The sequence below is a fragment of the Salvia splendens genome, chromosome 7, assembly GCF_004379255.2.
Source record: "Salvia splendens isolate huo1 chromosome 7, SspV2, whole genome shotgun sequence".
NCBI classification, from domain to species: domain Eukaryota; kingdom Viridiplantae; phylum Streptophyta; class Magnoliopsida; order Lamiales; family Lamiaceae; genus Salvia; species Salvia splendens.
In genome coordinates this window covers 18,542,337-18,556,604 of record NC_056038.1, presented here as the reverse complement: position 1 = coordinate 18,556,604, position 14,268 = coordinate 18,542,337, and the positions used below count along the sequence as shown (strand labels likewise).

The window sequence follows — 14,268 nt, the reverse complement described above, 5'->3', positions numbered from 1 at the left end:
ATGTTTTTGTGTAATTGAATTTTATATTAATTGTGCTCGTCCTTGCGGAAGAGCACAGTTGTGGGTGTTGTGCTCTTGCCAGAGAGCAGGCATGAATAGTACCGCCCGAGCCCACAACCGTGCCGCTGGCAAGAGCACGGTTGTGGATGCTCTTAGACTCGTATATCACTTTGGAATGTCGCAACATACTTGAGTTATTTTTATTTATGATAACAATCTACTTTATGGTAACTAGATATTAGACTCGTATACCACTTTGGAATGTCGCAACATACCCAAAATATTGTCATAACAATCTACCCTAGCATATTTATTTGGTGTCGAGGGAGTATAATCTTGACAGGGGCGCCAATATACATACGTTGTCACAAATTGGACTTTTGAAAATAGCACAAACGAAAAAAATATTATAAAATTAATAATAACCTCTAGTTACAAAATAATTTTAACAAGACTAACATAACGTCGCGACCACATGAGCCCGCAAAATCAGAAAAACTTTTGAACTACATAAAAAATGGAGACTACTGACTTCCAAATTCCAGCATCCAACTGAGTCAGTCAAATGTCAACTCCACCGAACTTCTACAACCCCCTCCCTTTCTTCTATATTAACCACTAACTCACTCCAACTCTTCCTATCCCAGAACAATCATATCATATAATCAACTCTTCATCACAATCCCAACTCCAAAATGGCAATCACAACTGGCCGCATGACTATGGCCGCTCTCCTCTCCCTCTCTGAAATCCCAGACTTCACAAACAACCTCTCTCTCACTCCCACCCAAGCAACCATCCAAAACGCCACAAACCTAATCGCCAAATGGGACCCCACCCAAAAATTCACCTCCATCTTCCACCAAAACCAACCCCAAGCGCAGGAATTCATCGCCTGCGTCGAGGAGCTGCGCACCGCGATGCATTTCCTCATCGCCCACCGCCCCTACTCCCACCTCCTCGCGGAAGCCAACAATCTCATCAAACTGGCCATGCTTCGCCTCGAGAAGGAGTTCTTTTACATCCTCTCCGCAAACAGGGACTGCTTGACCCCTCAATCCGTCTCCAGCGGCTCCTCCCGTCTCTCCCCGAGGTCGCTCTCCTTCAGCAACTCCGAGGAGGACGACAACAAGGATGCAGATTCCCTGCTGCTCGACCGAGCCATGACGGATTTGAAAATGATTGCAGAGACAATGATTGCTTGTGGATATAGCAAGGAGTGCGGAAACATTTACAGAGTCACGAGGAAATCCATTGTTGATGAAGAGGTGTATCGCCTTGGCATCAGAACCTACAATCCGTCTCAGATTATGAGATTAGATCATAAATCCCTGCAGCGTTACGTCGACAAATGGATTTTTGCCGCGAAAATCGCGGTGAAATCCATCTTCCGAGGCGAGAAAGTGCTGTGTGATCGTGTTTTTGCGGTCTCAGACACAATGAATCAAACATGTATCGCGCATACAACCATGGAAGCAGGGATGAATCTGCTCCGATTTCCAGAGGTCGTCGCTAAAACCAAGGCATCGCCGGAGAAGATTGTCCTCCTCATTAACCTGTTCGAGACCATCTCCGATCTCTGGCCGGAAATCGAGTCTATTTTTTCGTACGAAACGCTTTCGCCGATGAAATCGCAGGCGCTCGCCTCAATCCAGAAGCTTACCGAGTCGACTCAAGCGATCCTCGCCGAGTTCGTCTCGTCGATTCAGAAAAACGCGTCGAAAACGCCCCCTGCCGGCGGCGGAATTCATCCGCTGACCTACAAAGTGATGGATTACGTCGCTCTGCTAGCGGATCGCGCCGGAACGCTCTCCGATATTATCTCCGGCGACGACTCCGCCGCTCAATCGCCTTTTCCTGAATCCTACTTCGACAGCGCGAGCCCTACCCCCAATTCCGGAGTAGCGAGTCGAATCGCGTGGATCATTCTCGTCCTCCTCTGCAAACTAGACAAAAAAGCAGAGATCTACAAAGACATAGGGCTTTCCTACCTCTTCCTCGCCAACAACCTCCAATTCGTTGTCGACAGAGCCGCAGCAACCTCCCTGAGATTACTCCTCGGCGAGGAATGGCTGTCGAATCAGGAGAAGAAGGTGAAGCTCTACGCCGGGAGCTACGAGTCGGTCGCGTGGGCGAAGGTGATGGCGGCGCTGCCGGCGGTTGCGGAGGCGGAATCGTCCCCCGCCGCCGCGTGCAAGGAGCATTTCAGGAGATTCAAAACGGCTTTCCAGGCGGCGTGCAAAAAGCAGAGCGCGTGGAGCGTGCCGGATCCGAAGCTGCGCGACGAGATAAAAATGTCGATCGCGCGGAAGGTTGTTCCGGCGTACCGGCGGTTTTATGAGAGCTGCTACGTGGCAATTGAGAACGAAGAGTGGAATCTGGAGGTTTTGGTTAGGTTTTCGCCGGACAATTTGGGGAATTATCTGTCGGATTTGTTCCATGCGGCTGTTGAGATATCGGAGGATTCGTCGCCGGCGTCGCCATTGTCGTCGTCGCACTACAAGTTGAAGTTAGCGAGGTGTCTCTGATCAGTTGGATTTTTCATTTTGACTATATATATTTTACTTTTTTGAAGTATGGAATTTTTGGATTTAATGTAAGGTCGTCCATGTCGTCTCTGTCTCAATACCGTCTAATCTTCACTATTTATGGAACCCACTGCACTTTTTACCTCATATCTTAGTTAAGATACCGTACATGCATCCCTCTATCTTTTAACCATCTCATCCCTTAACTATTTATTGAATTTCATTTTTTATTTTTATTTCCAACAAATTAAATTAATATTTCATTGAAATATTAAATTAATACTAATAATTCATAAAATCATTAAAAACCACGAAAATTACAACATCCGAAAATACGAAAAATATATAATTGAAATCCTATTATTTATAGAAGTGATTGGGAGCTTAAAAAAATAGAAAAAAAATTAAAATATTGGAAAAAGAAAACGGCTAGTAATTTTTGGGGGAATTTTTTTTCGATTTTTTTTACAATTTAAAAAAAAAATTCAACGAATATAAACAACGCCCACTCGCGGGCCGATGAGTAGGCGTCACGAACGCCCGGGAGCTCGCCAACCTCCTCTCCTCGGAGGGACGTGGGACGCGACGGGACGAGACGGAGCATCCGCATCACCGTCTCGATGTTGTCTCGTCTCGCCTAGAGGAGACCGAGCCCGCATTGAGATAGCGATGCAGATGCTCTAACTAAGCTATTCCTTCCTTCCATGAAATATTATCCAAGTTTGATCCGGAACCGGTTGCTATTCTATATGAGACATTTTTCTTTTTAATTCTACAAAAATTAAATATATATTAGTGGAGGTTGATCAATTGCTAACTTTTCAAGTTGTTAACTCAGCTAACTCATCAACGCAGTGTATTGAAAATATCAATACGATAATATTAAAATGTTAACACATAATTTTGTTGATATTTCCATATATTGTGTTCACATTATATTTTGACTAAAATTTCACCGTGTTAACATTTTTAATATACTGCATTGATGAGTTACTAGAGTTAACAATTTAAAAAGTTAATTCGGAGAAAATATTTAGTAAGACAAAATAACATAGTACATGAAAAAGTTTAGAAGATTTCAAAATAGAATCGAGATTTTATGTTGCAATCGTGATTTTTTTCTTCTTTAACTGTAATATGGAATAGAATAGTTTGTAGGAGATACTTAATATCTTCCGTCTCCAAAGAGTATGAACAATGAGTTATGTACGAATTTTAATAAGTTAGGGAAAAAGTAAAAGAGAGAGAAATGGTAGTGGAAATAGTTTTAGTTGAGAGTGGGTCTACATTATTGTAATGGTATTAGTTGAGAGTGGGTCTACATTATTGTAATGGTATTAGTAGAGAGTGGGTCTACATTATATGTTGTTTGGATTTTCCAAAAATAGAAAGTTCGTAACTTTTTAGGGATGGACGAAAAAAATAGTTCATACTCTTTGAGAACAAATGGAGTAATACAATATATTCCCTCATTTCCATTAGCAAAGTATTTGTTTTTCGGCACGAGATTTTATGCATTGTTGTTTTGTGAGTTAATGATGAGAGAATAAAGTAAGAGAGATAAAAAAATGAGATAATAATGTTTTCATTTTAGGAAACATTTCATTTTTAATGGAACATATGGAATGTATATGGAAAATGATTTTGGAGATTAAGTGTAGAATCATGATAAGCGGGATTTTTTGTTGAAACATGACTATTAGTTTATATGAAATATTTAAAAAGATATACTCCCTTGAAATCTCATACTCTATTTGATTTATATGAATTTTAAAAAATTGTTTGGCTAGAAAAGTAAATGAAAATACATAGTAGAATGTGGGTTATACTGTTCCTTAAAGATTTAAATGTATAAGATCCAAATAAGTACTCTATCTGTCTTATGATAGATGCCACACTTGGGGGTAATGACACGAGATTTTAGGAGATACTCCTCAGTCCCCAAATAATATGCAATTTTGGGTTCGACACGGGTTTTAATGCAAAAATTGTTAAAGCAAGAGACATGTAGAGGGAAAAAGTAATTAAAGTATTGTTAGCGGAGAATGGGTCCCACCTCATTCGAGATAAAAGAGTTTCCAAATTAGAAAGTGCATATTCTTGTGGGACCGAGAAAGTATTGTTTTGTGTTTCAAATAGAGAGAAAATAGCATATTTATATAAATGTGAGAGAAATAGATTTTCAAAAAGAAAATGTGACATCTTTTGGAAGACAAACTAAAAAGGAAATTGTGTGACATCTATATTATGAGATGGATGGAGTATAATTCTTCTGCATGTAGACTAATCGTGAAACATGTCATCACATAATGTGACGCAGACGGTTCTTTATAGAAGTAAAACAGTATTTCACAATCTAGATAGTTTTTTGCTACCTGATCATGCAGAATAGCAGAGTCAGTCTACAAGTTTCCTTACGCTAGGACAACTAATGACAATGGTGTGATATAACACTGAATGAATCTAACAATGTAGATATATCATTCTTAGCTATTTACTGAAGGACGAGGTGTCACGACCGCCCTTTAGGGTTAATAAATACGGGCGATCGTGATTAAGAGAATTTAATAAAAGACAAAAAAAGATTAGGGTTTCAACACAAGTTGGACCATCCAATTAAATAACCAAGAGTTTAATATTATTATCCAACGAAATCTCAAGTATTAAATATCCAACAGATTTAAGTTTGCAAGCCCAATAAATAATAAGTGTAATCAATATCACAGCGAAAACGACCAAGAGAGAGAGTGACGTCATGTGTGAAGACACAACGACACTCAAGGTTCAAAACAACAATAGTATCTTAAAATTTCATTTGCTCAACACCACCACATCCTCGTCGCCGCTCAACCTGCACATAGGGAAAACACATGCAGGGCTGAGTATTTTAAGAATACTCAATGGGCTCATGCCGAAAACATTTTCAATAAAGAGTAATTTATCATGCCATTCACAAGTAACCATCGGGGTTTAGCTTTAGAAATACCCGAGGCACTCAAAATCATTTCCCATTGTAAAATTCGACTGATCAGTCATTTTTCCATAGACGTTCGCCATATCTGCCAATACATGACTTGGAATGTGGCCACAAACCAAGCCACTAGACCGGCCAGCCCGTAGCTAGCACACGATCTACCATAGGTGTACACTAGTCCAGGTAGGGTTTGCGGCCCTACGAGGACCCGAATTCGATTTATATAACAATGGCACATAGCCATACCAGATAGGCACGTAAAAACACAAATTACGGCATGATAAATACAGTTTCATTTCCATCGATAAAAATATTTAGGACGTTGTCCTTATTTAAAAGAAAGCCCACCTCGACTGCTTAATTCTCAAGTACTTTCTTCCCCTTGGTATCACGTTTCACTTGCGATGATTCACCTTTAACATTTAGATAATACATAAATCAAAACACATTTCAAATAAATAAATAAATAAATAATACATGCTTCCCCAATTAAAGTTGTTTATCTCGTTTTTCTCGGTTTTCGATTATTCGGCAGCCGCCCAAGTCTTCAGAAAATTCTCATGCCGTAGTTATCAATACTCCCCTTCTTCCTCAAGACAGGTTCGTGAAATTAGATTTGCTACTCGGAGTCCCACAATTAATTAAGTCTCAAGCCCAAGTCAAAGAATTTGACCCCAAATCAATAAAAATACAATGGCCCAAGACAAACGTTTGGTAAGAAGTAAAAGAGCCCCTCCATTTTAAACTTCATTAGTCCAAGCTCATTAACACAAAATTAAAAAGAAGAATCAAAGAACAAAAAAAAGAAAACAGAAGAAAGGATTTAGACTTAGTTATCAATATATATACTCCCTGACTTCCACTTTCGTTTCTCTCTCTACTTCGGCTTCTTCATTAACCCCAACTCAAATTAGAAATAACAAATCCCCGAATCAGCGCACAACCATTTATCAATCCCAACTCAAATTCCTTCCTTCGCCGGCGAGACCTCCAATTCGCGCCGCTACCGTTGTCAGCCGCGCGCCACCATTTCCGACGGCTGTCAATCGTCGTCTCTGATTCAGACGGCAGCGGCCTAGCCGTGCGTCGCCGTCACCGCCAGGAGACGCTGCTGTCGCCGCCGACGGCAGTGTCCGTCGGTAAACCTCCGCCGCAAACCGTTGCCCCGATTTACCCCGAAACAGCCCGGCCAGATGAGTTCTTAATTTTTGATTTAGTGAAATAAGGTTCAATTCTTTGATTTATTTTTACTTTGATTTCGAGTTTCGATTGATGCAACAAAGTGATATGTTCTAGCAGATATTTGAATTCCAAACTATAAGGTATGCTCTAGTATGCTGAACATGATAGGAATTGGAATTGGGAGGGAGTATACCTTGAACAGATTTCGAAAGAACAACCGGTAGCTCCCTCCTTCGTGTTGGGTTCTCGGTTTCTGCCGGAAGAAGATTAAATGAGTTGGTTTGAATCATGAGATCTAGAGGGAACTTCAGCACAATTACCTTGAATTGAAGTGCAGAAAATAAAGCTTGTTTTTCTTGTTGTAGAGAATGAATAGGAGAAATTTGATTGTGCCGTGAATAATATAGAGGAAGATGATTTGGTTTGGTTGTGGGAGGGATTTAGGGAGGGAGAGAAGGAACGGTTGTAGACGTGGGTGGAGGGAGGTTTTCGATTTTTTCTTTTTTTTGAATTAAATTGAATTTATTTAATATTTTATTTGCAGATTACGGAGGAGGAATACCTCATCACGGAGGAGAAAAATTTCGGAGAATCTTTAATTAAATTGAATTATCGACTTGGTGACCAAGTCAACAGGAAGAGGATTTAATTTGATTTGTTTAATTCACGGTCCTTTGTATTTTAATTAAATTATGTAGTACACAATTTATTTATCACAGACTGGATTTTTATATTATTTACTCAATTTATCCGATCCAACTCGCGGGTTGAGTCCAATAAATATTCCTCACGGACAGGAATGATTTAAAATCCGCATTGTGATTTACTTCACAATTTCGAGCTCTAAAATAAATTATCAATTATTCACAAACATTTAATTTCACCCCACGTCAAATATTCAAAGAAGCACGTATTTCACAAAGTTGACCAAGTCAAAATTCCAACTCAAAATTAGGTCACGTACAGTATCCAACAACAATTCCCTTCGACAATTAATTCACGGACTTCGCGACATTAAAGCACTAATTGCAAGTACTTTATGGTTCGAAAATTAGGGTTCAAAAAGTGGGGCGTTACATCCTACCAACCTTAACAGAAATTTCGTCCCGAAATTTGTTACTCTCAAGTAAAGAGTTCTGGGTACAATTCCATCATCTTATACTCATTCTCCCACGTGGCTTCTTCATGCCTATGATTTTTCCAAAGTACCTTCACAAAAGCAACAGGTTTATTTCTCGCATTCTGGATCTTTCGGTCCAAAATTGATTGGGGTCTCTCCTCGTAGCTCAAGGGCGAACTGAAGCCGCGATTTATTGGGCCTTACTATTTACACACACAAAAGGAAATTCTTACGAAAGGGATAACACGATTCGGCGTCAAGGGCCTCTATCTCTACGCAGTGGGAGACGTTTATTTGCGCTTTAGTAGTGATAGATTTTTTATTTTGAAGAATATTTTATTGATACCTTCTTTTAGAAGAAATTTAATTTCAGTTTCTAAATTAGTTTTTGATGGATATTCGATTTCTTTTAATGACAACTGCGTTATTAAGAAAGATGGTTCTTATGTCTGTCGTGGTATCATGGAAAACGATCTGTACACAATCACATCAACACAGTTTAATAATCGCAAATCAGAACTCAATACAACATCGAAAATTTCAAAGAAACGAAAGGAACCATCAAGTTCAATGAACGAAACGTACTTATGGCATCTTAGACTTGGTCATGCCAATGAAAGGAGGATCCATTCTCTTGTTAAACAAGATCTTATTAAAGGTCTAGAGGAGGAACCTTTTCATAAGTGTGAGTCATGCTTAGAAGGCAAGATGACCAAGAGGCCTTTTCAGGCTAAGGGCAATAGGGACAAGGAAGTACTTGAGCTCGTTCATTCCGATGTATGTGGACCAATGTCTACTGAAGCAAGAGGTGGTTTTCGATACATCATCACGTTCATTGATGACTTCTCGAAAATTGGATATGTCTATTTGATGACCCACAAGTAAGAGTCTTTTGACAAGTTCAAGAACTTTAAGGCTCAAGTGGAGAAGCATCATGGTAAGATCATAAATTTGATCTACTTAGCAGATTAATTAGACAAATTCTATTTGCGTAATTATCACATGTATCATGCTCATAACTTGAATTAAAATCATGCTTTAGAATATAAAATCCCTAAAACATGCATACTACGGAGTTAGCCAAATTACCTCGTTGATTCGATCAAAAATAGAAGATAGCTTGCGTCTTCTCCACGTGAAGATCTTCAGTACTCGACCTCGGACCTTCTGACTGGTGTCCCGGACTATACGCTGATATTTGTGTGGGCAAATATCACCAACGTACTAGGACTTGAATAACGAAGACAGAAACTGCTCACGGAGGAAGCACAAATTTCTAACTCTCTCTCTCTAGAGGGGGACGAAAATTTGGATAGGAAAAATTGTGTTTTCTGTCTCCTTTATTCTCCTATTTATATAAGTCACATATTGGGCCTAGTCAGGGATCTAAGGAAGAATTTGGATCAGGCCACACCCAATTAGCTTTTTACTAATTAAATTGAACCCACAATTTAATATAAGCTTATATTGGAATATTACAAGCAGCCACTATAAAAGTAATATTGCACTGCCTTCCATATCCAAAATTACAAGTATTCCGGGTTTCCTTTAATTGCATTTAATTTATTTCTCGCGCTTAAGATAGAAACATCCATTAATTAATTATTGTCTGCTATGGACTTAATTAATTAACATATTTTAATTTCCAAGAGTGGACTTAGCAAGAAACTTTTATTTATTATTCATAGAGTAATTAAACTCTAACTAGCTAGGTTCCGAATAATAAAACCTTGTTTCGAGCTCCTCTTGTGGATGTTATCAAACGAGACTCTCCTCGCGCACGATTCGACGTAATATCAATCCTAGCACCGCTTGATAATGATCACCACTACCCAATATGCCTGGATCGTTGGGTGACGAAAAACTCGCACCTTTGGTAAGTCAAAGTAGTAAATACTCAATATCGTATGCTCAATGCTAACGTACATTGATTAAGAAATTAATTATCAAGACCTCGTCTTTCAGTAGATAGCATAAAGACTCGTCTTGCTGTTAGATCCATTCAGTGCTATACCACACCAACGTCATCTTATTTCAATAAGACTTAGAAATAATCGGACTGACATTGCAACCTTTCGCGATAGGTAGTGTGGCCTATCTAGGTTGTGAAATTCTTATTTTTCTTTGTTTAGAACTGACCGTGTTACCTTAAATTGGACGACGACCACAACTGGTCTACTGAAGCAAAGAGTTTTACAGTATCCAATCATTCGAAAGGTGTTTTATTGATACCTTCTTTTAGAAGAAATTTAATTTCAGTTTCTAAGTTAGTTTTTGAGATATTTGATTTCTTTTAATGACAACAGCGTTATTAAGAAAGATGGTTCTTATGTCTGTCGTTGTATCATGGAAAACGATCTGTACACAATCACATCAACACAATTTAATAATCGCAAATCAGAACTCAATACAACATCGAAAATTTCAAAGAAACGAAAGGAACCTTCAAGTTCAATGAACGAAACGTACTTATGGCACCTTTAGACTTGATCATGCCAATGAAAGGAGGATCCATTCTCTTGTTAAACAAGATCTTATTAAAGGTCTAGAGGAGGAACCTTTTCATAAGTGTGAGTCATGCTTAGAAGGCAAGATGACCAAGAGGCCTTTTCAGGCTAAGGGCAATAGGGCCAAGGAAGTACTTGAGCTCGTTCATTCCGATGTATGTGGACCAATGTCTACTGAAGCAAGAGGTGGTTTTCGATACTTCATCACGTTCATTGATGACTTCTCGAAAATTGGATATGTCTATTTGATGACCCACAAGTCAGAGTCTTTTGACAAGTTCAAGAACTTTAAGGCTCAAGTGGAGAAGCATCATGGTAAGAGTATCAAATGCCTGCGATCTGATCGTGGAGACGAATACCTCAGTGCCGAGTTTTTGGACTACTTATCAGAGTCGGGAATTGAATCCCAACTGATTGCGCCGGGCACGCCCCAGCAGAACGGCGTGGCTGAAAGAAGGAACAGGACCTTGTTAAACATGGTACGATCGATGATGAGTTATGCACGACTACCTATTTCGTTTTGGGGACATGCCTTGCTTTCTGCAAGCCATGTATTAGACAATTTACTGTCGAAATCCGTACCTACTACACCTTATGAGTTATGGACTGGGCGCAAGCCCAATCTAGCACATCTCAAGATTTGGGGTTGCCCGGCTCATGTATTGGAAAATGATCCAACTAAGCTAGGATCAAGGACGGAGGTATGTTTGTTTATAGGGTACCCCAGAGGGACGAAAAGTTATGAATTCTTTAGTCTCCGAGATAAGAAAGTTATTGTGAGCACTCACGCCACATTCTTAGAAGAAGACTATATAATGAATCATAAACCCAGCAGTGAAGTGGCTCTTGAAGAGCTAACTTCTGTCACAAGTTCCATTAACCAAGAACGAGTACCAAGTGTACAAACAATTCCCAAAATTTCAACTTCTACTCTAAACATTGTAGTGCTGCGCCGCAGTGGGAGGGTCTCTCATGAGCCCGATAGATACATTGGTTTGGGGGAATCTATGGATCACTCCCCGGACAGCAATGTATTAGATCCCTGGAACTTTGCGGAGGCGCTGGCAGATGTCGATCATTGCGAATGGGTGAAAGCAATGGATTCAAAACTACAATCTATGATAGACAAAGACGTCTACGATTTGTCCGCCCTACCCGAAGGCTGTACTGCCATTGGGAGTAAGTGGATATATAAACGTAAACGTGGACCCGATTGACGAGTTAAAGTCTTCAAGTCAAGACTAGTGGCCAAGGGGTATACCCAAAAGGAAGGTGTCGATTACGATGAGACCTTCTCCCCGGTGGCCATGCTCAAATCGATCCGGATACTATTGTCTATTGCAGCTTATATGGATTGGGATGTATGGCAGATGGACGTTAAGACTGCGTTTCTAAACGGCGGTCTTGAGGAGACCATCTACGTGGAATAACCCGAAGGATATGCCATAAAGGGCAAAGAACACATGGTTTAGAAGCTTAAGATGACTATTTATGGTCTTAAGCAGACATCTAGATCATGGAACCAGTGTTTCGATCAGACTGTTTGAAAGTTTGGATTCGAAAAGTGCCCAAATGAAAGCTGCGTGTATAAGAAGGTTGAAAAGGGGAATGTAGTGTTCTTAGTTTTATAAAAAGATGTTGTCATCAGTACGAACATGGTTGTCAAATCAGTTCGAGATGAAAGATATGGGAGACGCGGGATACATCCTCAGAATCAAGGTTCTTCAGAATCGAGACAAGAAGATGTTGTGCTTATCTCAAGAACCTTACATCAACACAGTACTTAGTCATTTTAGCATGTAGGACGCCAAGAAAGGTTTCTTACCTTTTAAACATGGCATCCATCTATCTCAAGAGATGTGCCCCAAAACGCCGTCTAAGATACAAGCAATGAGAAGGATTACATATGCTTTGGAAGTTGGAAGTCTCATGTATGCTATGCTTTGTACGAGACCTGATATTTGCTTTGTTGTTGGCATGGTGGCAAGATATCAGTCTAATCCGGGCCAAGGATATTGGACTGCCGTAAAGAACATACTCAAGTACCTTAAACGGACTAAGGACTATGCTCTTGTTTACAATGCAGTCGAGCTCTGACTCAGACTTTCAAGCTGATCAGGACTCGAGAAAATATACTTCAGGATATGTGTTCACCTTAGGAGGTGGAGCCGTAATTTGAAAGAGTGTGTAGCATAAATGCATCGCGGACTCGACCATGGAAGCCGAGTATGTGGCCGCTTCGGAGGCTGCAAAAGAGGCAGTATGGTTCAAGAACTTCCTTATGGATTTAGGTGTGGTTACGAATCTGCCCGAGAGCATCACCGTTTATTGTGACAATTCTGGTGCTGTGGCGAATTCGAAGGACCCAAGAGCTCACAAAGCGAACAAACACATAGAACGGAAGTATCATATCATCAGGGATATAGTGCAGAGAGGATACATACAAGTGGTTAAGATTGCGTCAGAGAACAACCTGGCAGATCCTTTTACAAAGGCATTGGCGGTGAAACCGTTCGAGGGCCACGTTGAAGGGATGGGAGTTCGACTCATTCAAGACCTCAACCCGCTTTTAGTATAAGTGTGAGAAATTTAGGCATGTGCACTACTGTCTTGTATACTCGAAAGCTGTTTTGAGTATAAGTGGGAGATTGTTACGGTTTGTATACTAGAAATCACCTTTTTCGAGTGATTGAATACTGTAAAACTTTAATTATTATTTTCCAATGAATGCAACAGATTATTTTTGTCATGATGTTGTTATGATTTACATTTAATGGATGCTTATTGCATATTTAAATGTATTAGCAAACATAACAAAGTTTAAGTCTTTGTTTAGTAGACCGGTTGTGGGTTGCGCTCAATTTAAGGTACGCAGTCAGTCCTGAACAAAGAAAAATAATAATTTCACAACCTAGATAGGCCTAGACTACTTATCGTGAAAGGTTGCAATGTCAGTCCGATTATTTCTAAGCCTTATTGAAATAAGATGACGTTGGTGTGGTATAGCACTGAATGGATCTAATAGCAAGACGAGTCTTTATGCTATCTACTGAAAGACGAGGTGTTGATAATTAATTTCTTAATCAATGTACGTTAGCATTGAGCATACGATATTGAGTATCTACTACTTTGACTTACCAAAGGTGCGGGTTTTTCATCACCCAACCATCCAGGTATATTGGGTAGTGGTGATCATTATCTGGCGATTCTAGGATTGCTATTATGTTGAATCGTGCGCGAGGAGAGTCTCGTTTGATAACATCCATGCTCGAAACAAGGTTTTATTATTCGGAACCTAGCTAGTTGGAGTTTGATTACTCTATGAATAATAAATAAGAGTTTCTTGCTAAGTCCACTCTTGGAGATTAAAATATGTTAATTAATTAAGTCCATAGCAGACATTGATTATTTAATGGATGTTTCTATCTTAAGCACGGGAAATGAATTACACACACAAAAGGAAACCCGAAATACTTGTAATTTCGGATTTGGAAAGGCAGTGCAATATTACTTCTGTAGTGACTGCTTGTAATATTCCAATATAAGCTTGTATTAAATTGTGGGTTCAATTTAATTAGTAAAAATCTAACTATGTGAGACCATGTCCAAATTCTTCCTTAGATCCCTGACTGGGCCCAATACGTGACTTAATATAAATAGGAGAATAAAGGAGACATAAAATACACTTTTTCCACATCATAATTTTCGTCCCCCTCATAATTGAGAAATGATAAAAAATTGCTCTCCTTCCGTGAGCAGGTTTCTGTCTTCGTTATTTAAGTCCTAGTACACTGGTGAGATTTGCCCACACAAATATCAGTCTACAGTCTGGGACACCAGTCAGAAGATCCGAGGTCGAGTTCTCAAGATCTTCACGTGGAGAAGACGGAAGCCATCTTCGATTCTTAAGTGAATCAAGGTAAATTGGCTAACTCCGTAGAAAGCATGTTTTAGGAA

The 14,268-nt window shown here is 39.6% G+C and overlaps 1 protein-coding gene and 1 long non-coding RNA gene across 2 annotated transcripts; both read left to right on the top strand.

Annotated features, from left to right (window-relative positions):
- Nucleotides 1-403: 403 nt before the first annotated feature.
- On the top strand, nt 404-2,582 carry LOC121811174 (exocyst complex component EXO70H1-like). Its single transcript, XM_042211974.1, has one exon. It carries the CDS (start codon nt 696-698, stop codon nt 2,526-2,528), a length of 1,833 nt encoding a protein of 610 aa, XP_042067908.1. The 5' UTR covers nt 404-695; the 3' UTR covers nt 2,529-2,582.
- Nucleotides 2,583-6,219: 3,637 nt separating this feature from the next.
- Nucleotides 6,220-7,494, top strand: LOC121811421. Its single transcript, XR_006052539.1, has 2 exons — nt 6,220-6,728; nt 7,229-7,494. It is a non-coding gene; the product is annotated as an uncharacterized LOC121811421 (long non-coding RNA).
- Nucleotides 7,495-14,268: the final 6,774 nt, after the last annotated feature.